Below are 22,708 nucleotides of genomic sequence, written 5' to 3'. Positions count from 1 at the left end.
AGTCGGTTTAGTGTTTTCAAATAATTCCAATAAAAAACTACTATTTCTCACTATTTTGTTTGAGAGTTTTAAAGTCACGATCGCAAAAAAGTTATTCGACACTACATATTTGATCTGAAATGATCTGAAATATTCTTTAATTTTTTTTTTTTTAAATAGATTACGACAATACACACATCGCCATCTAGTCCCAAAGAAAGCGTAGCTTGTGTTATGGGTACTATGACTGATGAATATTGTTATGAATAATATACATAAATACCTATAATAAACAGATAAACACCCAGACACTGAAAAACTTTCATGTTCATCACACAAACATTTTCCGGTTGTGGGAATCGTACCCACGGCCTTGGACTCAGAAAGCAGGGTCGCTGCCCACTGCGCCAGTCGACCGTCTGTCAGTCTTTAGAAGTTTGGTCAAAACTAAACTGATAGTATAAACTATCCAGAACAAAAATAATTATTTAAATCGGGTAACATTTGTCAAACACTTTCATACCATCTCCCAAAGGAATTGACCTGAATTTCGAGATCAACAAGTTATCTATGTACTACCTCGTAGTATGACGTCAAATCAGACTCAGTTTTGGAGCTAAAATCCACCACGCTGCTGAAGTGTGGATTATTTAACGTTACGTTTTTAGGTACGTTATTAGTGATACCGAAACTGACATCCTTTCCGAGGCCAGAGAGTAGGCAACGCAATCACAAATTTATATTTTAGAAAAATTATAAGAATATCAATAACGTTTTCACACTCTTACAATTGTTGTTCATTATCCATGTAAGCGGGCTTAAACGGGCTTAAATCTATAGGTATTTGATGCGAAGAGGAAATGTTTGTTTTAATTATCGCTTTATCCTAGTTTTTAAATGTCCGCTACCATAACTTGACGCGTGAAATTTATGGCACGTCATGGTATTCCATTATTTATGGTGTTTTTTTCTATGCTGGCTTCTAAGGCTGGCTGGAAATTGATAGAACCCTCATAGCACCAGATAAATATGCCATGCTCTAGTCTTAGCAGAGTGTTACTGATTGTCGATTGATCGAAGACGTAGCTATAGATTAGATGATAAACACACGGAGGGACATACAGTCAAACAAAGGTAACAGTTTTATTATAAGTATAGATATGTTTGTTAGTGACAATATTGCCATCAACTTAAATACATTTATATATTAATAATGTTCTTACAATATCACTTGTGATACAAGTATTTCAATTAGTTTTTTTTGTAATAATAAATGAGGAAAAACCAGCCATCGTATTACTACTACTTGACCGCAACTTCGACTGCGTAGGATTTTGCTTAAATAAATGTAAATGTTAATTATCAACTTTATCTAGATTAATTACCAGATTCAATAGGCGTAGTCAACCTTAATATATTAATGTCACCAATAATTTAAGATTTTTCGATTTTCAAAATGCTTATCTTAAGATAATTTTGTTCTTTTTCCTGTTTTTTGTTTCATAAATGGAAAACTAAGTTGCATATGGAAAAATAAGCCATGACTTAAACTATACTGTATCTTCAGTAATTTTGCATTTGGCAATATTCCAATAACATAGGAACTATGAAAATACTATGTTGTAGAAAACAAAGTTTTTTTTGCTGTTGCATAATTTAACCTTGTTGTTTGTTTCCTTTCAAAGTGCGGAGGCCTCAGTGGGTAAGTCTGAGTCGTAATTAACATTTTATATACAAAATGTATATAAAATGTGAGGGATTTGAAAATATTTTTTTTTTAACCTGTGTTGTCAAGCTAGTACCCTAACTCATATAGGGTAAGTTATGATGACAGTAGGTTTGGAGTGCAAGTTGCCACACCATTGTTCATCTTAATTTTTTGCCTCAAAATTCATCAATTATTATTTATCTTGACGTGTAACTGCTAATTGCTTTTGATCCGCGATTTGCGTTCTGGGGAAAACCAACTTCATCGTCGAGAAAATGGCAGACATAATTTTATAGCGCCTTTTCGTTTGCCCTTTTTTTTTAAAAGGGGTTTTTTTTACGTCGTAAATTCATTACAATATAAGAAGTAATTTCAGTTTATAAGTTCAAGGGCCTTGAACTTATAAACTGAAATACAACAAGGTAATTCTGGACTACAAATGTGTAGATACATTTAAACAATGTGTAGAAACCAATCTAATACAGCGTGGTTACTATACATTTGATTAATTTCCTAATGACTTGGAAGCCAGCTTCGCTCTCATCTCCCGCAAGATAGAAGATTGATTGTAATTGTTGATGTTGGAAAAGAGCAACTACTTAGTTTCTTGCCGGGTCTTCTCGGTAGAATCTTCTTTTCGAACCGGTGGTAGAGTCACTTCAAACAGACATACCTGACGTTACAAAAGTGCTTATAAAGGAAACCTACTTGAAATAAAAAATTGCAATTTTTTTCAGGTGATACTCTTCTGCAAACTCCAGTAGCAAAAAATGGGCCCGATGCCCGAACCAATAGATTGTTATTTTTATCAAATATAGCTGAAAACCTTTTACACCAACATTGGGACGATGTAGAATTACCTTGTCTCCAAAAGACCCTCGATATTATGCGAAATGTACAAAATCATACAGTTTGGGCTACATGGGGTACGTTTGCATAACTACATCACATCTTGACCGCATCTTTATAGATTATTTATAAAATAAGTAGAATTAATGGTTCTTTTGAGAATTAAGATAATAATGGTGAATATAATACTAAAATTCTAAAAAATATTAGTTAGGTCATAGGTCATTACACAACTCTCTCATGAAACTATGGCATTGATCACTCGTCAAACTAGGCCCTACATTTTTTGTCTGTTCAGATCAGAAAATAAAATTATAGGGCACCTTAAATTTATAATCACAGCCGACCGCTCATATCATTATAAATATTTTTAACAACCAGTAACTCAGGTTTCGCAACGATTTAATAATTTTTTTCTGCTTGTTTTGTGTCTTGTTGAAATTAACTAATTAATATTTATATTTTCTTAAGTATGGGACTCAATGCAGAGTCCAACAGGATGGTTCGTCGGATCAAGAAACCATCTTGGCAACTTCGATCAATGTATCCATCCACCCTGGGTAGAGACGCATCCGGAACTATTGACACAGTATTGTGTAGCTAACATAGCACTTACTGGTGAGAGAATCAGTTTAAAGGAAGACCCGTATACAACGACAGATTTATATGTGTCTGTAAGTAAATTCTTTATTATCAATACTACTTAGAACCTAAGTTAATACAAAAATCTTTAGTAACTTAATTGCTTCAGTGCGTAGTGCTTATCATCATAACCACTTTGTGGTCAAAAGTAAATTTCTTCCAACTCCGAACGCCAAAAACTCTTACATACCAAATCGATCTATTGACCTCTTGGAACTTCCTTTGCCCGAAATTCCGATTTTTCATTAATAAACTCATACCACTCTAGAGCTCTTTAGCCCTCCATGTATGGCAAATCCGTGGGCACAACTAATATTACCTTATGTTTGATATAACCATGAAAAAGATTTGGGCCAAAGGTGGTCCAGATAGTATGTATGCTGAAGTCGTCAATAGTATTTTTGAGCTCCAAATCTATTACAAAAGTTTAAGTTAATTTTTTATTACTGTAATATGTCAATCCTCATTTGTGATCCCAAAGCCCGCACCGCCCACAAAGTAGTCTTTACTGGTTGCATTTTATTATTTTACTTCTTGTCTTTTTTTCAGTCGAGAAAGAAAAACAATTTAGCTTTTAACAAATTCACATGGGGTGTGTGTCTGCCAGCTATCTGCAAACCTAATTCTATAAAGAAGATAGCAGCAACATTTCTTAACAACACTCATCTAGGATCTACGTTATCTGAAGCTACCATCTACATAGATTCTTGTCAAACTTACAATGAAAATACTGAACTATCGTATGGATATTATTTGACTTTGTAAGTATATATGTCACCACACTGTGAACTTTGTTGTGACGGAAAATCAGAATACAGATGTCATCACCTTTCCCGCGGATGTCGTACGAGGCGACTAAGGGAATTTAACGGTGAACAGACAGCAGCGTCCTCTGTGCTACTACTGCCATCTGCTGTGGTCACCAACCCGTCTGCCCAGCGTGGTGATAGTGGGCAAACCCATCCGTAAAGAGAGACCTTTAGTCCAGCAGTGGTCTGTTACAGGCTATTAACTAATTGATAAAGCAAAGTTTTGAAAGTAGCGTAATGCCACATATACTCCATAGGTTCCCTGTATTTTACTGATCCCTTTGTGATTTATGATTAACGTACCTGTAACAGGCCCGTTAAATAATGCGCTAGAAATACTTGTTCAAGAATAAAGCAAACTACTTGAATGCAAAGTAATGTGGATTGAATGATTGATGACAACACATGTTGATTCCCGCAATGAGGAATTTAGATTGTATGAACATCTCATTTCTCAAACATAACTATCAACTTTAATCACAATCTACAATGTGCTACGTCACGGCTGTCACCTTTACAAAAATGGCAAGACTGAATTGACTGGAAAATCTGCTTGTGTCCGCCATTAACCACTTATTTATTTCCCACACCTAAGTTTTGAATTCCTTTTCTAGATGTTTAATTTACAGTACATTTTCTATTTTCAGTGTCTTTATCGGATTAATGGTATTGTTAACTTTATGGTCAACATATTATTATGAGAATCACCGCTATACAAAAAAAGGAAATCGTGGTAAGATATTTTACTATATACATTAAAATCAGCGACATAGGCATTAAATACTACCAACCCACCTTCTCGTCTCAGCCAAATAACATCTTTTTGTTTTAAAGTAATAATTGACGGACTAAGCGGATGGGTCATATGATGTGGAAAACAATCGCCTATAAACAGATCAACATTTCGCAGGGCATGCAAGAAACACTTTTTGTATCACTCACAAAACAGCACTGTGTTCATCAACCTGTAGCGTAGGTGTTAAGCATACCGGCAAGCACGTCTTTCAGACTGGGACAAAGCATTACAACAATGCTGCTATGCGGCAAGATAAGCATGGCATCTCTTACTAGATTGTGTTACATACGAAAAACAGCTGGTTGTAGCAACTCTCTCATATTCATAATGAGTGCTTAAATTATGTACTGTACAACCATACTTGTTTCAGCAATGGTATTAGCAAAGGCATTTTCAATAGTTCAGAACACTGCTGAACTCCTTGAAGAAAAAGAGTATGAGATTCGCACTTTAAATTCTTTGAAGTTCCTGACGTCATGTTTAGTTATATATGCACATTGTATTATAATCAGCATCAACATGGGATTCAACATTTCTAAAAGTTTTAACCGCGTAAGTTCATCGTTAACATAGCCCAACAAATTATATGATCAATCACAATTAAAATACTTGCTGTTACTTGTTGTTGTTGTTTGTATATGAACGACATAGTTGCTTGTGAGTTAAATTTTTTACCCATTATTGCAATTAACATTCTCTTTATTTATAGTTTCTAGAAACCGATGCCGCATGTGTCTTTTTCCACTTAGAGATAATAATAGATACTTTCATCATGATATCTGGATTTTTGTTGATAAGGAGTTTCTTATCACGCAATAAACCTGTTACTATCGATGTTGTTATAAAAAGATACTTTAGGTAAGAAATACGAGCAATTTAAGTTAATAGTGACATAAAAATGAAAACATATTTATGTAAATTAAAATTATTTATAATCGATTTATTGACAACTTTTAAAATATTGGATATTGGATAGAAATACAATAAATAGCTTAATTTGCTATAATCCACGATAAGCAGATGACTATTGCATTGCAATAAAATGGGATGGTCACTTGATTATGTGGTTCAATATTAAATGTTACACATTCCGTGTCCAACTACTAGATGAAAAAAAAATATCAAACAACAAAGTAGTATCATATACTTTATTATTATTTAAATTCTTTACAATTTTAATATTTTTTTGACCACGCCTTATCCCTTGTAGATGTTTGGACCATAAAATTTGGATTTCTTACAATATCTTTTGTTTACAGATTAACATTTGTTCCAATGGTTTTAATATTGTTTACAACCCAAGTAAACAATCACTATGACGAAGGGCCGTTATTAACAAAAGTGTCATATATCGAAGTTGAATCTTGCAGAAATTATTGGTGGACAAATTTATTGACAGTCAATAACTATATTGACTTTAACGTCTCGGTAAGTTTAATTTCATCGTCATCTTTAGGCCACAGCTGAGCTTTATAAGATTTATAAAATTAGAGCTCCACATTACTCCAATAAGGTATGGCGGTCTTTAACAATTATAGTGATATTGTTACGTGCTAGGATTTGGAATAAGAACACCTGTCTCTGATAAGGCTTTAATCAGCTCTTCCGTCAAAATTCCATTTCACAATTTGGAATTGCAGGTTAATCGTTGTCAGGAATCGTAGCATATGTCTCTAGATATCACACTTCTGTTACACTTTAGAAGTTGCTTGACTTCTCGTTCAGAGCGTGCGCCCGCATTTACTACTTATCTGAGATGTAAAAACTTTTTTACACGAAAATCACAAAGGGAATAATAAATTTTTATTTATGCTATTTTTGGAATTAATTTGTTGTCGTATTCACGTATTACATTATAACCGCTATCAAACTTAAGATTTGATGCAGATATAAAACCTCTTTATTTAACAACGTATACAAATGTTTGACTTCACAAATTATAATTGCTTTCCTTATTACATTGTGACGATGTTTTCCTCCATTGTTACAGCAAGTGACATTTGATTGCTAAAATTCAAATTGCACATTACTCCAAAAAGTCACATTTTAGGGGTGCGTCCTCCAGAGATCGAACTCAGTCCCCCCGACAGAAAGCCGAAGCATTATCTATTAGGCTATCTTCAATTATTGTTTAATAACAACAACTGACAATCTACAAATTTCCAAAATTCTATGAGCTTACTTTCATCATTAATCATTAATGCAGTATTATCTTTAAATGATAACTTTATATGGCCTTGACATCCCTGATCTGAAAAAAGAGCATTGAAAATACTAAAATAAGCGATTGTTGTAAGATCTCTGACTGAATAGGTTTGCTATAATTTCTTTTAATTTTTAGTGCTTTCCAGTCACCAGTGGTCTAATGCATGCGACTTTCATCTAACTATACTCGGTACGGGGCTTTTCTGGTTGTACCAAAGGAACAGATCTCTTGGTTTAAAAGCATTCTTTATTGGCGGAATTGCATCAGTTGTACTGCCTACTCTGGAAGCCTATCGCAAGGCGTCGAAGCCGATACCATTTTATGATTTGGAGTAAGAAATATTTGGTAAATTTTTCATGTGGCTTGTATGGTTTAGAGGCAAATAAAGTTACATATTTGCCATAGCAAATCATCACAAAGAAAGTTTGGCGGTGTTATTGAAGCAAGCTGAACCAATCTTGATGTTTTATTCACCATTATAATCATTACTTCATCCGTCATGTGATGATGTTTTTTTACATGATGAATAACTTTTATGAATTCGGATGCTACTCCTCAATGGTAAATCACTCACAAATTAATGCAATCTATAACATGTACCATTCCAAGGTACATGTTATTGATTGCATTGACTTGAATATATAATATAAATTCGTTTTCAGTTTTGGAACATGACATTATAAGTAGGTGGTATCTTTGTTTTTTTTTGTAACTAATGAAATTTTCATGGAAACAATATTTCAATTTTTTTTAAATACCAATGAATTGCGAAGCTGTAGATAGCAATGAGAGAAGCACATAGTTCGAAGGACAGATAGACAGGTGACCCCGCACCGGAAAGCTAGCTGTTCGTATACCCCCTACTAGATTGACAGGCGATCAAACGAGCTCCAGGGGGTCAATTAACATAAGCGGCAAAAGATCGTGGAGTATCGGATCGCAATCTCTTAACCTCTGTTTCTTCGATTGAAGTTTTCACGATGATCATCAACAGTCTACTGCTAAACTGTTTGGTGATCGCAGTAGACGGTAGTTGCACAGAGGACGCTGCTGCTCGTGCTCCGGTACATTATCTTAGACCCTCGTACGACACCCGTGGTGTGGAGGTGATGAAGAGACTGTATTCTAATCTGCCGTTACCACATCATTATCACTTCAACCGATTGTAGTTCTAAAATCTACAGTCTTGCGACCCAAACGTCCCAGGGTTCTCCGAGCTATGTGCCCCGCCGATTGCCACTTCTTCTTCTTCTACGGATCTTATCATTTCGGAGTTCTATCGCCTGCTAAGTGACTCAGAGCCTTCTTGCGAGGCCTATTGAGGCGTTACCACATTATGATGAATTATTCAATTTATTTTTAGAACACTAGGCGATGTTCGAGCAAATGTAAATGTCCCAACGTACTTGCATTCACACCTTCGCAGTGGACCCTATTTTATCGGAATGGCGTTTGGTTATTTACTGTCTACATATAAACCAGAAGATTATAAAAAACGTCTTGTGGTAACTATTATTTACCTCGCTTAGTTTTAATCTATGTGTGTATGAATATAGAAGTTCTTCTAATTTGTCATTACACTGTTGACATAGGTCATGGTCATCATGATGACGCTATTTATAGCAAATGTTATTTAGTTCATGAACTTACGCCACTTCTCCCTACTGGCAGACAGCCTGGTACAGTGTACCAAATCAAGCGGTCTCCCATAGCAGTTCTGATTTTATCATTCCATCGCAGGAGCGACCTTTCGCGTGCTTTGGTAACTTCCGGCCTACCCTGCAAAACTGCAAAACAAGGCGCTCTTTTATAATATTTGATAATATTTTCGCTTATTACCAATAAGCTTTTATTAATAATTTAAAGAGTCCAGTTTAAATTGGGAAGTAGAGCAATAGTAGTTTTACTCAACTGGGAATAATAATCGAGGCATGAATCGCGAGTGAATAACCTGTTTCAACCAAAATGTAGAGAGTGGGCTATGATAATTTCGTACAGTAGAAAAACAGCAAAACATATTTTCTGACAACGTATTTTAAAGTTAATTCTGTTTTTTCTCTCGCAAGTGTGATGAAAATCGTCGTATGAAACGCGTATGGTACATTAGTTGTACACATTACTCTAGTCTTAGCGCGTTCGCTTTTGGTTCACGCTTTAGTACCGCCTCGAATGTAAAATGCAATATAACCAAACTTGATGCATAAACTACTATTAGATAACAGAGAAAAATTAATAAAATCGATACAGTAGTTTAAAATTTTATCGAAACAAATGAACGAACAAACAAACAATACCTTCCTCTTTATAATATAAGTAGATAAGGATAAAGATAATAGTTTTATATAACACTGTTTTAACTTTTAGCCCTTATTTTTTAAAGCTATATTTATTTTTCAGAAATGGATTTCAATAATTATTTTTGCCCTTGGTTTTGTTTTGGCATTGTTTATACTTATGTTTGGGGGATATTTAGCCCATCGCAAATACAGTGCTATCAGAGACGCCTTATACGTCGGAACAAACCGATCTATCTGGTCTATTGGTATAGGTCTTATAATAGTTAGCTGCGAGTATGGTAATATACGTAAGTATATTTTGTTTTACATGTATTTGCTGCTTTATTTATTATCATTAATTACACCAGCATTTATTTAGCGTGGCGGGAATATTTAGCTCTAAATACATTAGCAGTGGAACCTTTATAAGGTCAAGATAGGTTATAAATAAAACAAATAAATATACTATGACAATACACACATCGCCATCTAGTCCCAAAGTAAGCGAAGCTTGTGTTATAGGTAATAAGATGACAGATGAATAATTTTATGAATAATATACATAAATACTTATTAAATTCAGGTAAACACGCAGCACTGAAAAACTTTCATGTTCATCAAACAAACATTTTCCGGTTGTGGGAAACGAATCCGGCCTTGGACTCAGAAAGCAAGCAAGGGTCACCTTTCTTTTTTCTTTCCTTTTTTAGTTGTTTTTTATTTTTTATTCTAGTTATTTTCACTAATATTTTAATCAAATGAATTACTGTGGTGAAACCAAAATGGCGCCTTTCCATAAGTTTTATAAATCATTTCAGCACTTATATCGAATTTCCTTCGCTGGCCAGCCTTCGGTCCATTAAGCAAGTTGAGCTATGGTATATACATTACACACTGGCTTGTCTTGATGTTTAAAACCTCAACCACAATGAGTCCTGACAAAATCTATTTTACGTACATGGTAAGATCTTTAAACTTTAATTTTAGGTAATACCAAGGCACGGGTCTCCTCTCAAAATGAGAAGCAGATAATGCAGATAGTGCAGATATCACTCGTCTTTGAGAAGCCTACGGAGAATTCTCAGGCATGCAGGTTCCCTCAGGATTTTGCCCTTTACCAAGCACGTGGTATCTAATTGCTTTTAACACAAAACTCCCCAGCGTGGCGGTGGATGTCAAACGTCACTTTTGTATTTTTAAAAGTGACCCTTGCCAGAAAAGATTACAAGATTAACGCCTGTCGCAATCCTGTTGGGAGATATGTATACGTATACTTCTTTACGACTAAATATTTGCGAATAAGTAAAGCCTTGGCTCATATTCATCATTATATTATATTCAAAATTTAGTAGGCCCTGGTTATAAGCACTCCATCGCCCGCTGAGTGACTCTGAGACTTCTTATGAGGGCCCATAGTTAGCGACCATGTCCATCAGTGGACTGTAATAAACTGGTGATGAACTTTTTAGAGATAGAAGCGTTTTAAATTTATACAATTAAATAAAACTTGCTTTAACAGTGCTGGAAAACATCGTGAGGAAACCTGCACGCCTGAGAGCTTTCCATAAATGTTATCAAAGGCGTGTGAAGTCAACCGTTCTCACTCTGAAATATCTGTGCCATGTAGTGAACTGGTAATGGGTTGAAATGATGATGATGATGATTTTATATCAACAGGTAATAGACTCTTTGGGCGTGGTAACCTTTTGCTGTGGACTGTCTTTTGTGCTGTGGTTGGTGTTTGAAGCGCCTATGAACAATATTGTAGCTATTGTTCTACGGAAGAGGTAAGTAAACTCGCATCATATACGCTAGACGGATTTAATTTATTATACAAGTATAATACAAAATTGGCTTTTAATCGCACGCTCTAGTTCTGTTTTTCCAAAACAATTATTTTTTTTTTTTGTTTGTCATCTCAGAAACCTGTCATACGATTTAGATAAGTCAAGTCAAGTCAAATATTTCTTTATTCAAATAGGCACATAGATGGCACTTTTGATGCATTATTATATACAAAATGTGTACATAGCAGTGAGTAGTCATGGCGATAACTACAATCGTAAACTTAAAACTAAAGCTACGAGGGTTCCAATCGCGCCCTGGTCTAAGAAGAAGCCCACAACAAACTTAGCCGGGTGTTCTTTTTGTTATCACCATCTCACATTGTCATTAGAAAATATTTAAGAAGCAACCTGGTTAGAGCAATTGTTTACACCCAAGCTTTTTTATCGTTTACGTAATCCTTTATACTATAATAGGACTTTTCTATAAGCTTTCGCTCAATACAAACTATGAACTTCTTTAGTGACATCCCCAAGATATCAACCGGTAATTTATTGTAAAATTGTATACAATTTCCTTTAAATGAATTGCTTATTTTGTGTAGTCTAGTGTACTGCACTGCAAGTTTATTTTTGCTTCTAACGTTCAAATTATTGCAGTCACATTTTCTTTTAAATTTTGATATATTTTTGTGAACATACATTAAATTTTCAAATATGTATTGGCTATAGAGTGTCATTATTTTAACATCTTTAAATTTATCTTTCAATGACTCTCTCGGGCCCATTTTATAGATCGCACGAACAGCCTTCTTCTGCAGCACGAAAATAGTGCCAATATCAGCAGCATTACCCCATAGTAAAAATCCGTATGACATAATGCTGTGAAAGTAACTAAAATAGACTAGCCTAGCAGTTTCTATGTCTGTCAGGTGGCGTATCTTCTTTACTGCATAGGCAGCAGAACTAAGCCTGTTCGATAAATTATTTACATGAGGGCCCCAAAGATAAGAAAGTATAAAGGCGTCATATTAGTCTATTAGACATTTCGTCAACTAAGATGCAGTAGTTATGCTGTAGCTTTGATGTTTTTAAATCAAATGACTAGGAAATAAATGTCATAAAAAAATAAGAAATTTTGTGGTACTTTCAAAACCTCAATATCTATTATATTTTCAGATCACATAAAGAAAACAAGGAGGAAACAACGTGTCATAGTGAAGCTCCAAATGGTGTGAAGAAAACAAATTAGTTATCAAGTAATTATATTAAAGGCAGAAATGTTTTTTGTAAAATATAGATTTCGCTCCCAAAATTTTTCGTTTTATTTATCTATTGATTACTACTTGCATATCATTCTGTCAAATACAAGAAAGATAGGAAGACCAACCTTTAGATGGAGAGAAGATATTGAAGACCTCTTGGGGCACTGAACTCCTCAAGATTCCAAACCCTGAAAGAGGCCTTTTGTCGAATTTCTGGTATGGGTTATAGTACTGTAAATAGGCTTATAGTAATAATTATATATGAAGCATGCATGGTTCGCAAAAAAAACAAAATTATTTTCTAAAAACACACCCTACGAAGTAAAAAGTAAAAATTATAATATTTACAAAATGCCCCACGGCTGCATCTTCCCCGGGGAACTGTAACCGTAATACATGCATGGTTTGTTAGAAAATTTGCCCGGAAAATAAGAACTTTTCCATAACACTCGCATCTCTGCTTCATATATCCATCATAGGCGATAGTTGAGAGAAAACTGTAAGTGATTATGTTTACTTACTCTTTGACACCGCGAATACTAAGCCAATTCGATTCAAATTTGGAATGGAGATAGCGCAAAATACAGCGCGGCGCGGGGCAGCGTCTGACGTGTGGTCTTGCAACGGGTGGCAATTTATCCCGTGGCCAGCAAATAAGTTGAGTCGCCACCATATTCCAATGTTTGTTACATAGACTTACCTTTGTACAGTTCACGCAATCTCACTTGGGTGGGCTGAAAGTGGCTCATAATTATTTCCAATTTTAGATTACCGGTCCATATAAGGTTAGTGTATACATGTCATATTTGTCTATGGGGCCCATAAGAAGGCTCAGAGTCACTCAGCGGTAGTGTTGCCCAAATTCAGTCTTGGTCTTGTTCTTGCGTTTTTGCAAGACCAAGACCAAGAACAAGACCGCGTATTTTTAGCAAGACCAAGACCAAGACTGACCGTGCAAGACTTGAGCAAGAACAAGACATAGCCTGCAAGACTCTTGCGTCTTGCAGCTAGGACTTAGCGCTATTTCACGGAGTAGTTAGGTGTAACAGTTCGGTGTATAGGTAGGTAGGTACGCTTAGGAATTCTATGAGACGCAAAAAACTATATCAAAGAATATGAAAAACTGGACCTATGCGCATTACGACTAATACCATAAACATAGCGAATAAAAAAATATCTATTAAAATCAAACTGAGTGCATGCATAGTTATGTTTTAACAATCGGCACTTTGATAATGCGGCATCAAAGGTTTTGTACTTACTTCTCAAAGAAATTTGCCGCTTTTCGGAAGTACATGGTTATGATACACGCGCCGGCGGCTTCTTTTGAAATCTAAAACAATCGTTGCCGCCGCGCCGAAATCATAACATTTGACACTATTCATGCAAAATAATTTCGAATTTTAAGAGTACCTACAGGTGTTCCAAAGAATAAATAAGTTTCAGATTGGTGATTTTAGATTGGTGGAGGACGCATGAGACAGAGTATCCGATTTTATCGAAAATGGCCCGTGATTTTCTCTCAATACCTGCAACTTCAGTACCTGCTGAGAGGTTATTTTCTAAAGCATCATTAGTAATTAGAAAACATAGAAATAGGTTAAGTGATGAGTCAGCCAGATGGTTACTTTGTATTAATTCTTGGTCAAAAGAATTGATATAAAGTATCATAACCTAATGATAAAGCTGTTGATTTGTGTTGTATTTTATTTTTTATTCAAATAAATGATAAATCGTAAAACTCTTTTATTAAATTTCTTATAAGTTGAGGGTTCAATCTCTTTCTAGACAGATAAGTATTGTTCTTTAAAATACAGTCAAGTTATTGTAATTAATTTGTTTTTTTACATGTTTTAGCAAATGTAAGCTTATAAATCATAAATGTTTATTAAGAAACAGTTACTTCCATGGAAAACGACATATAGGTCAGTTGATTTTTCGAATTTCTTATCAAATCTTCAGTTATTTATTAATCTGCTTGATCTTTACTATGGCTATGTTAATTCAAGCTCACAATGTTCCAATTCTAATACGTTTTTCTAAGATTTAAAGTAAACTTTAATAAATAGTAATAGACTAATAGGTAATTGCAAGACTTGCAAGACTCTTGCTGCAAGACCAAGACCAAGACCAAGACTGGGAGCGCAAGACCAAGACCAAGACCAAGACCAGGTGTATTGGCGCAAGACCGAGACCAAGACTGGCTAAGTCTCGTCTTGTTCTTGCATTTGGGCAACACTACTCAGCGGCCAATGGAGTGAGCTATGTTAGGCAAGATCAAATCAGAAATGAGGAGATCCGTAGAAGAACTAGAGTTACCGACATAGCTCAGCGAGTCGCGAAGCTGAAGTGGCAATGGGCAATGGGCACATAGCTCGGAGAACCAATGGACGTTGGGGTCTTAAGGTGCTGGAATGGCGACCCCGCACCGGTAAACGCAGCGTAGGTCAGCCCCCAACGAGGTGGACAGATGACATCAGGCGAGTAGCTGCGAGCCGGTGAAAGCACGCGGCCCAGGCCGTGTATTGTGGAACTCCATACAAAAGACCTATGTCCAGCAGTGGACGTCAATTGGTTGAGGTGATGATGATGATGATGATGACTACTAACTATAATAACTAGGTACTAAGTAACTACTTAAGAATTCCAACAAATATATCTGCGGTATCAATCAGAATCAAGTCGGAATCGTGACTTTCTACTTCATACTATAGTCAGCGCATGAAAAAACAGGTTACATTTTATAACATAGTGTAACTGCTGCTACTACATACGTACTTCAAATTTTAGTTGGTTAATTGACTATGCAATAATAAATAAAATAAAAATAATAAATAAATATGCTACGACAATACACACATCGCCATCTAGACCCAAAATAAGCGTATCTTGTGTTGTGGGTACTAAGATGACTAATGAATATTTTTTATACATAAATACTTATAATATACAGATATACACCCAGACACTGAAAAACATTTATGTTCATCACACAAACATTTTCCAGTTGTGGGAATCGAACCCACGGCCATTGACTCAGAAAGCAGGGTCGCTGCCCACTGCGCCAATCGGACATCAAAATAATATGCATAAAATACATTACGACATGCAGCTAAACATCCAGACACTGAAAATTCATGATCATCTCACAAACATTTGCCAGTAGTGGGAATCGAATCCACGGCCTTGGACTCGGAAAGCCGGCTCCAATATAGACGTTCCTGTGCGATATCGTGTAGGAACCGATTAGGGGATATGACTACCATACTCCCTAACAGGTTAGCCCGCTATCATCTTAGACTGCATCATCACTTAACACCAGGTGAGATTGCAGTAAACCTGTCACTAACCACAGCGCCAGTCGGCCGTCGAAAAAATGGTCTTTTAAAAAATCTGTTTAATTTGTACTCCATGTCTTATTAAAAGATTCTTTATCTAAATAGCTACTTTAATCGTTATTCGGTAAACTAATTATAGCGCTATCTCATTACTCTTTCAGGTAATTTGCTTTGTCTTTGTATACTTTTTACAGTAATGTAAAAAACAACAAACAAAAACACGACTACGCAAATACATATACATAATAATGGTACATCGACTAAAAAGCAAAAAAATATTTGAGATTAAAAACCGCCTTCGAATACTAATGTTATACCTACTTACGAAGTTTTATGAAAAAAATATTGCTGATGCGCAGTTATAGTAGCAAAATTTAAACTGTTTAATAATTTGAATTTGAACTAGTGGATAATTTATTTAAAATAATATTCAAGTAGGTACCCAATCGAATCGCAAATCGTGAAATTCTTAGTAATGTGCAGTAGTGACAGTCTCGATTGCGACTCAGCAATACTTGTACTATAACAAGTAAACTACACTTGTTGTAAAATACAAGATTTACTCAGTCGCAATCGGGAAGTTGTTTTTGAGTATGAGGTACTTGAGCATCGGAGCGGAATGGATCTTATATGCATTATTTTAACACTCAAATTTGCGCGCAATTCTGTAGCTTGGTCTTTTGATAGGATTATTGTCCAATAAAAACCTAGGAATAGTATTAACAACTCTAAAACGAGTGACATTAGGTCCATTTTACTGTGACGATATAGAGTTTCATACTCGAAAACAACTCATCGATTGCGAGCGAGCAAATCTTGTACTAAGGTTACAGTTACAGTTTTACAGGTTCAGTTTTCAGTCAGGGATGGGCTTTGTTATTAGTTTTACTGGATCAAAGCGTAATTTTTAAATGTAAATGCGCAAGATAGTATCATATTTATTTGAAGAATTTTTCCAATTATCCTAGTACGCATCAATAGATCTCGGCTTAGGAAGTGGGTACCTAAATAAAAGAAGAACTTTTCAAATCGGTTAATAAATGACGGAGTTCTAAGGTCAAGTCAAGTAAGTCGATCCATCCTTTTTTATATTATAAATCCGAAAGTGTGATTGTTTGTATGTCATTTCTTGACACCGTATCCTGAGCAACCAGACAGCTTGATTTTTGGCATAGATTTAGAAGGGATGGAGAGTAACGTAGGCTACTTTATCCTGAAAAAACATCCAATTCCTAAGGTTGGTTACATGAACATTCGTATTTTTACACCAAATATAGTCCTTCCTTCACATACTAACAAAGAAACGAAACGGCTGCGGGTAACCAACCAGCCAGTCTATATATATAAAAATGTTATGTTGGTTTGTGTACGCTTCAAAAACTCAAAAAGTTCTGCACCGATCAAACTGAAATTTTAGCATGATATATAATACACATCAAGGATTGTTTTTATCTATTTTTCTCAATCATTCACTCACAATGTGCCACAGCGAAGCGTGGCAGGGTACAGCTAAAAATAGTGAAAATGTTGTTAGTGTATTTCTAGCATACATACAACATTATCTATTTAATTAGATGATTACTTTAAACTTTAAGATCTACAAATTAGTTATAATATTTATTCAATACTACTTATATTAAGAAAGCTGTAATAGCGCATTGGCTAGGAGCTCGACTTCACTTTCGGGGGCCGAGTTCGTATCCCAGCTGGCACCTCTAACTTTTCGAAGTTATGTGCGTTTTAAGTAATTAAAATATCACTTGCTTCAACGTTGAAGGAAAACATAGTGAGGATTTGCATGCCTGAGAGTTCTACATAACGTTCTCAAAGGAGTGTGGAGTCCACCAATCCGCACTGGGCCAGCGTGGCGGACTTAGCCTTAATCCTTCTCATTGTAGGAGAAGATCCGTGCTCTATAGTGGGCCGGTAATGGGTTGATGGGACTAAGGACTTAGGACGTGGAATAAGTTATGATGATGATGTATATTAAGGACCTATGTTTTTTAAGATCTCAGCCTCAGGTCCTAAAATAATTTATACAACATAATCCTAAAAAAAAAATGTATTTATAACATATTTAGGGATTTAGAGAATTGGGGTCAACCGGAAGGTAAACAGTACCAACGTGAGAAACACGCGGGCAAAGTCGTGGGCGAACCCGTACATAAATAATAAAATACATTAAACGTAAAATGAATAAATTATTATTTATTTTGAACACCGTAAAATTTAAAAGTGTCATTTCGAATCGCGATGTTGTTGCATCTCTGCGGCTACACCTAAAAATATTTTCTGTAAAAAGATTTCTTTAAGTTACGGGTAGATAATGTTAACCGTAATATTTTATCGTAGTGTTTTGTTTATTTTATGTATTGGTAAGCTTGTGTTTTCATTGATTTATAATTTTATTAAATTGTAAAAGAGTGTAACATATTATGGAATGACAGAGTACTAATGCTTCCTACCACTTTTAGTAAAGCAAACTTTAGTAGAACGCGATTTTCACAAGAACATATTAAATACACCACTCCGGTTCTTGAGTCAAACTTAATCTACTATATTTCTGTACCAATATTGTCCAGGCGAAAGATTTTTTTGTTTGTTTGTTTGTACCCAATAGGCTCCAAAATAAATGGCTCGATTGTAACCTTATATTATATCTATAGTAGGTAAGCTAAGTTATGTATTACTTTATTAAAATACTTATTATTCATGATATGAACCCATCACCGGCCCACTACAGGGCACGGCTCTCCTCCCACTATGAAAAGGGCCTCGTCCACGCCGACCTCTGGCCAGGTTGGTGGACTTCACACGACTTTGAGAAAATTATGGAAACTCTCAGGAATGCAGGTTTGCTTATGATGTTTTCCTTCACCGTTGAAGAAATTGATATTTTAGTTATTAAAAACTATTCTTTGTTGTCTCCGAGATGCGAGGTGTTCTTGTGCTAAATTTCATTACAATCAGTGCAGCAGTTGAACCAAACACAGGTAACATTATAAAATCACATAAAAATACGTATCCTAGTTTAAAATTTTTGGTCGGGTCAATAATTGGTAGGTATTGAGTATAATGCAAATAACTGAGAAAAGTAAGAGGTGCGTGCTGGAATTCTAACTCAGCCCCCCACAAGTGAAGCCGAAGTCGTAACCACTGGGCTATCACCGATGTACTTATTATTACCTACAAAAAATACGCGGAAAACTGACGATTCTCGCGGGATTTGTGAAAAACCGTAATTAGCGCGAACGAAAAGATTCTGCCTTCCGAACCATTGATAGATATATATAGATAAGCCTACTGAAGTAATTGATTCTACGGACAGACAGAAGGACAAAAATCAAATTCATCAAAATGAGCCTTGAGACCTCGCTTCTCTCTGACCATGAATATAATGTATTTATAAATTCCACACAGCAGCTGCGCTTCAAATTTCACATTAATATAATCGACGTATCATTTTATCAGAAATCTATACTATTATTATAAAGAGGAAAGATTTTTTTGTTTGTACTCAATAGGGAACGAAAGTACTGAACCGCTTTTTACCATTTTCTGGCCAAAAGAAAGCGAAAGTAACATAGAATATACATTATTTTCAAAAAAATCTTTAAGAGATCCTTAAGAAAATTGCAATTATGTAACCAAAGAAGCAACCACAACCCAAAGGAGCAAAATTTTCCTTTAAAATTCATTAAGTACTTGGCGCCGAGAAAACTTTTGATCATACATAAAAATTATCATATACTACACGATTAAAAACATGTAACAAAACAGTTTCCTTTAGAAAAACACCTAATTGAAAAATTTCTTTCAAAAACTACACCCGATTTTAAAAATAAGAACTTAAAAATATTTGTAGAACTACACCTTTATTGAATGCCAAACATCTTACAAACAAACCGTTACTACGGGATGCTTTAAAAACAAAACAACTGCGCAAACTGAGCATTGGCAACATTGCTCAGAGCTGATTTTCAGATTACTCCAACATCCAACTTAACTGTCTACTGCCATCAGACGTTTGCGCTAACATATGTCTATAAAATAGCTTTTCTTTACTGCGGTGGCTCAGAGCGGATTTGTAGACTGCACACTCCTATGAGAACATTATGAAGAACTCTTAGGGATGCAGGTTGCCTAACGAGGTTTACTTTACCGTTAAAGCAAGATATTTAATTGCTTATAGCTCTGAAAACTTAGGGGTGCGGTATCAAGTAACTATTCGGAGATAAATATTTTTTATTTAAAGAGTGAGAAAACCTGCATGCCTGAGAATACCCCATAATGTTTCCAAAGGTTTGAGAAGGCGGCCAACCCTACTCATTCTGAGGGACGACCAATTAACCGAAAATGGATTGATAATGATGATTTTTATCCTGATAATTTATACTCACATACCCGCGGACAAAATAAATACCCAAATATGCAACGTGTAAATAAAAACCGAAATATTATACTGCACATGCTTTAGAGGTACATTATTTACTGTCTCTGAGACTTATCTGTGATACCGGAACCCTAAAAGTTTTTGAGTAAACCACTGCCATAGTTTTTACTGAAAGAAATAAAATACAGCGCTAACATCACATGCAAGATTAAATTCAAGTGAATCCTGTCACTTTATTTGGTATGCGTCGCGTAGCGTATGTACTATGCCGTTTCGGTTTTCTATCTTCAATAGACAACCCTTATCATAAGTAAAAAAGAAAAGAAAAATAAATATGTTCCTTTTGATTTAATATTTTTACAGTGTATGAAATGTTAAGTACATTTCAGCCTTCAACATTATTTTGTAATTTGATTACACGTTGTATAGTGAGCAAAACATAATATTTATATTGTAACATACATAAAGATAAATAAACATAAATACTAAAACATTTAGTAAAAGTTTTGATATTTAAGTTAATATTTCTTCTTGTTACTATTATTATAACTAGATATATATTTATATTAATTCGTTTGATTTATTCACAAGATGCAATCCTCACGCAAGGCCAAAACAAAATTACTGATTCAAGAGTAAACGAGGTACTTAAAAACAAAAAAAGTGAGATAAAAATAACACCCATAGATTTGCTCATAGAAGATCTAACTAGACAACAATGGACAACAAAGGAAATGGTGTGTCGACAAAAGGTCTTACGTATATTGTACAATGTGAAAAATTCAACATTGTGGGCAACTTGGAGTGAGTAAAAGTTTCCTTACAGATATACCTCACCACCATCACTTTAAGCAGTATTCTTCGAAATGATACTTCTATAGTGGCATGCGTCAACAAAATTTAATATAAGCAAAACATTTTTTAACAAAACCTAACAGACTTCTGAAATAAATGTTATACCAACTAACGTAAAGTGTATAACCAAAAAAATTCTTAAATAATAATAGATTATTTATTTATTTTTCACACAACTACAAATATGTGAGATACGAGAATTAAATGGAATGTTTCTTCATAGAGAAACGCAATTTTTTTTTCGGATAAACGGATTTCACGATATTTAACAGGTAATACCAAATAGTAATAACATCAAATAGTTCACTTTTACGTAGGTGTTTATTTGTATAGGTTTCAATGTAAGCGACACGAAAGGAAAAATATTGTGCATAAAGGTTCTACATATGCAAAATGTAGGACCAGCAAGCCTAGCTTGACTATAAGAAACCTTTGCGAACCGAGTATTTATTCCTAGACTCCTAATTTTATTAAATAAAAATTTTATAGCCCAGTTTTCAAATTATTTATTACGTCCAATGTTAAAAATTGTATAAATGTAATGATAAACCTTTTGTTTTATAAAATTTTAACGACTTAAATTATTTACCTTTAAAAATTAGTTTACTAACGATTATCAGAAGTAAAACGATTAGAACACTCAGAAACTTCATTGTTCGTTTAATTTTAACTCTAATGTTAACGACACTCAACGTTCAAAACTATGATTTGTTTATACAATTTTTAAAGGTTACAATTTAATTCTTGTATAAATCAAGCTCGTATACTTAGTGTTACAACTAGCTTCCAGTCCCAAAAAATATGCTACTACTACTAATAACTGTTATATGAAATTGTTCTTACCTCGATATACTTAATACATCTGAGTACCGGCTTTCAAGGGCTCAGGCGTGATGTTATGTTGCGTGACTGCGTAAACAATGCATATTTATGCGATAGCAGTAATCACGGTTTATTTGCTGATATTTTTTAGAGAGTTCCGTTGTCTGCCTCCGAATCTCTTCATCTTCGAAATGAAATGGAAACATTTTGGATTAAACCCCTTAGACCAAAAAAAAATTTGATATTTGAGATTTATGCCCGAACATAAATTACTCCTCCTTCAATAACCTCTTCGAAAATAGGTTAAAAATAACTCTGCTTTAAGCGCTGTTAGTAAGGTAGTAATTCACAAAAAACTACTGTAATTATGGAATAACTTCTTTTTATATCTGTGTTCGGGTTATAAATAATAGACTAGACTACTAGACTTAGTCTAGACTGAAATGCATTTTATGACTTCGAAGTTCACACGTATTTTTATTTATGAGATATTTATGTATTCGTTATTCAAATCTAAAGCTTTCTGGTATTTTTTATTTAACCCTGTATTTATTTATCATTATTTATTTATGCATTTTAATTTATTTCTTTCACATTTGTTTTATAAATATAACCTAAAATAGACTATTTAAAACTAAATAAAATCTATTACGTCTTCGAAACCACCGCAGCGAGGCACAGTTCCTAAGATGCTGAATTATTTATTTATTATTTATCGCAGTATGGGATTCAATGCAAAGCCCAACCGGAATTTTCTACGGTTCCCAATATCAATTCGGTAATTACGACCAATGTATGAAAGCGCCATGGCTAGAAACTCACTCCGAGTATCGTACAAAATATTGTCTTGCTGATGTGAAGCTATCTAATGAAGAACCACAAGAAGCTATTGTAGAACCTCATAGCCCTATAAAGAGTTATATAAATGTAAGTTTTTTTTTTGTATTTGACGTGTATTTTTGGTTTCTAAGATAAAACGATAAATT

General features: G+C 34.7%; 1 protein-coding gene across 1 annotated transcript in view; it reads left to right on the top strand.

Moving 5' to 3' along the window:
* The first annotated feature begins 1,076 nt into the window (after positions 1-1,076).
* Positions 1,077-22,708, top strand: part of LOC120629948 — a 30,196-nt gene continuing 8,564 nt past the window's right edge. Inside the window, exons 1-17 of the mRNA XM_039899082.1 lie at positions 1,077-1,113; positions 2,425-2,613; positions 3,008-3,210; positions 3,728-3,939; positions 4,635-4,720; positions 5,154-5,335; positions 5,493-5,641; positions 6,043-6,215; positions 7,125-7,320; positions 8,353-8,491; positions 9,387-9,573; positions 10,084-10,226; positions 10,943-11,052; positions 12,229-12,300; positions 17,142-17,155; positions 20,637-20,849; positions 22,444-22,649. Coding sequence (XP_039755016.1) covers positions 1,077-1,113; positions 2,425-2,613; positions 3,008-3,210; positions 3,728-3,939; positions 4,635-4,720; positions 5,154-5,335; positions 5,493-5,641; positions 6,043-6,215; positions 7,125-7,320; positions 8,353-8,491; positions 9,387-9,573; positions 10,084-10,226; positions 10,943-11,052; positions 12,229-12,300; positions 17,142-17,155; positions 20,637-20,849; positions 22,444-22,649 — 2,511 coding nt within the window. The remainder of the gene's footprint in view (positions 1,114-2,424; positions 2,614-3,007; positions 3,211-3,727; positions 3,940-4,634; positions 4,721-5,153; positions 5,336-5,492; positions 5,642-6,042; positions 6,216-7,124; positions 7,321-8,352; positions 8,492-9,386; positions 9,574-10,083; positions 10,227-10,942; positions 11,053-12,228; positions 12,301-17,141; positions 17,156-20,636; positions 20,850-22,443; positions 22,650-22,708) is intronic.

The sequence above is a fragment of the Pararge aegeria genome, chromosome 1 (genome assembly GCF_905163445.1).
Source record: "Pararge aegeria chromosome 1, ilParAegt1.1, whole genome shotgun sequence".
NCBI lineage: Eukaryota > Metazoa > Arthropoda > Insecta > Lepidoptera > Nymphalidae > Pararge > Pararge aegeria.
Note: the sequence above shows the minus strand (reverse complement) of the source record. Positions and strands in the feature narration are given on the sequence as shown.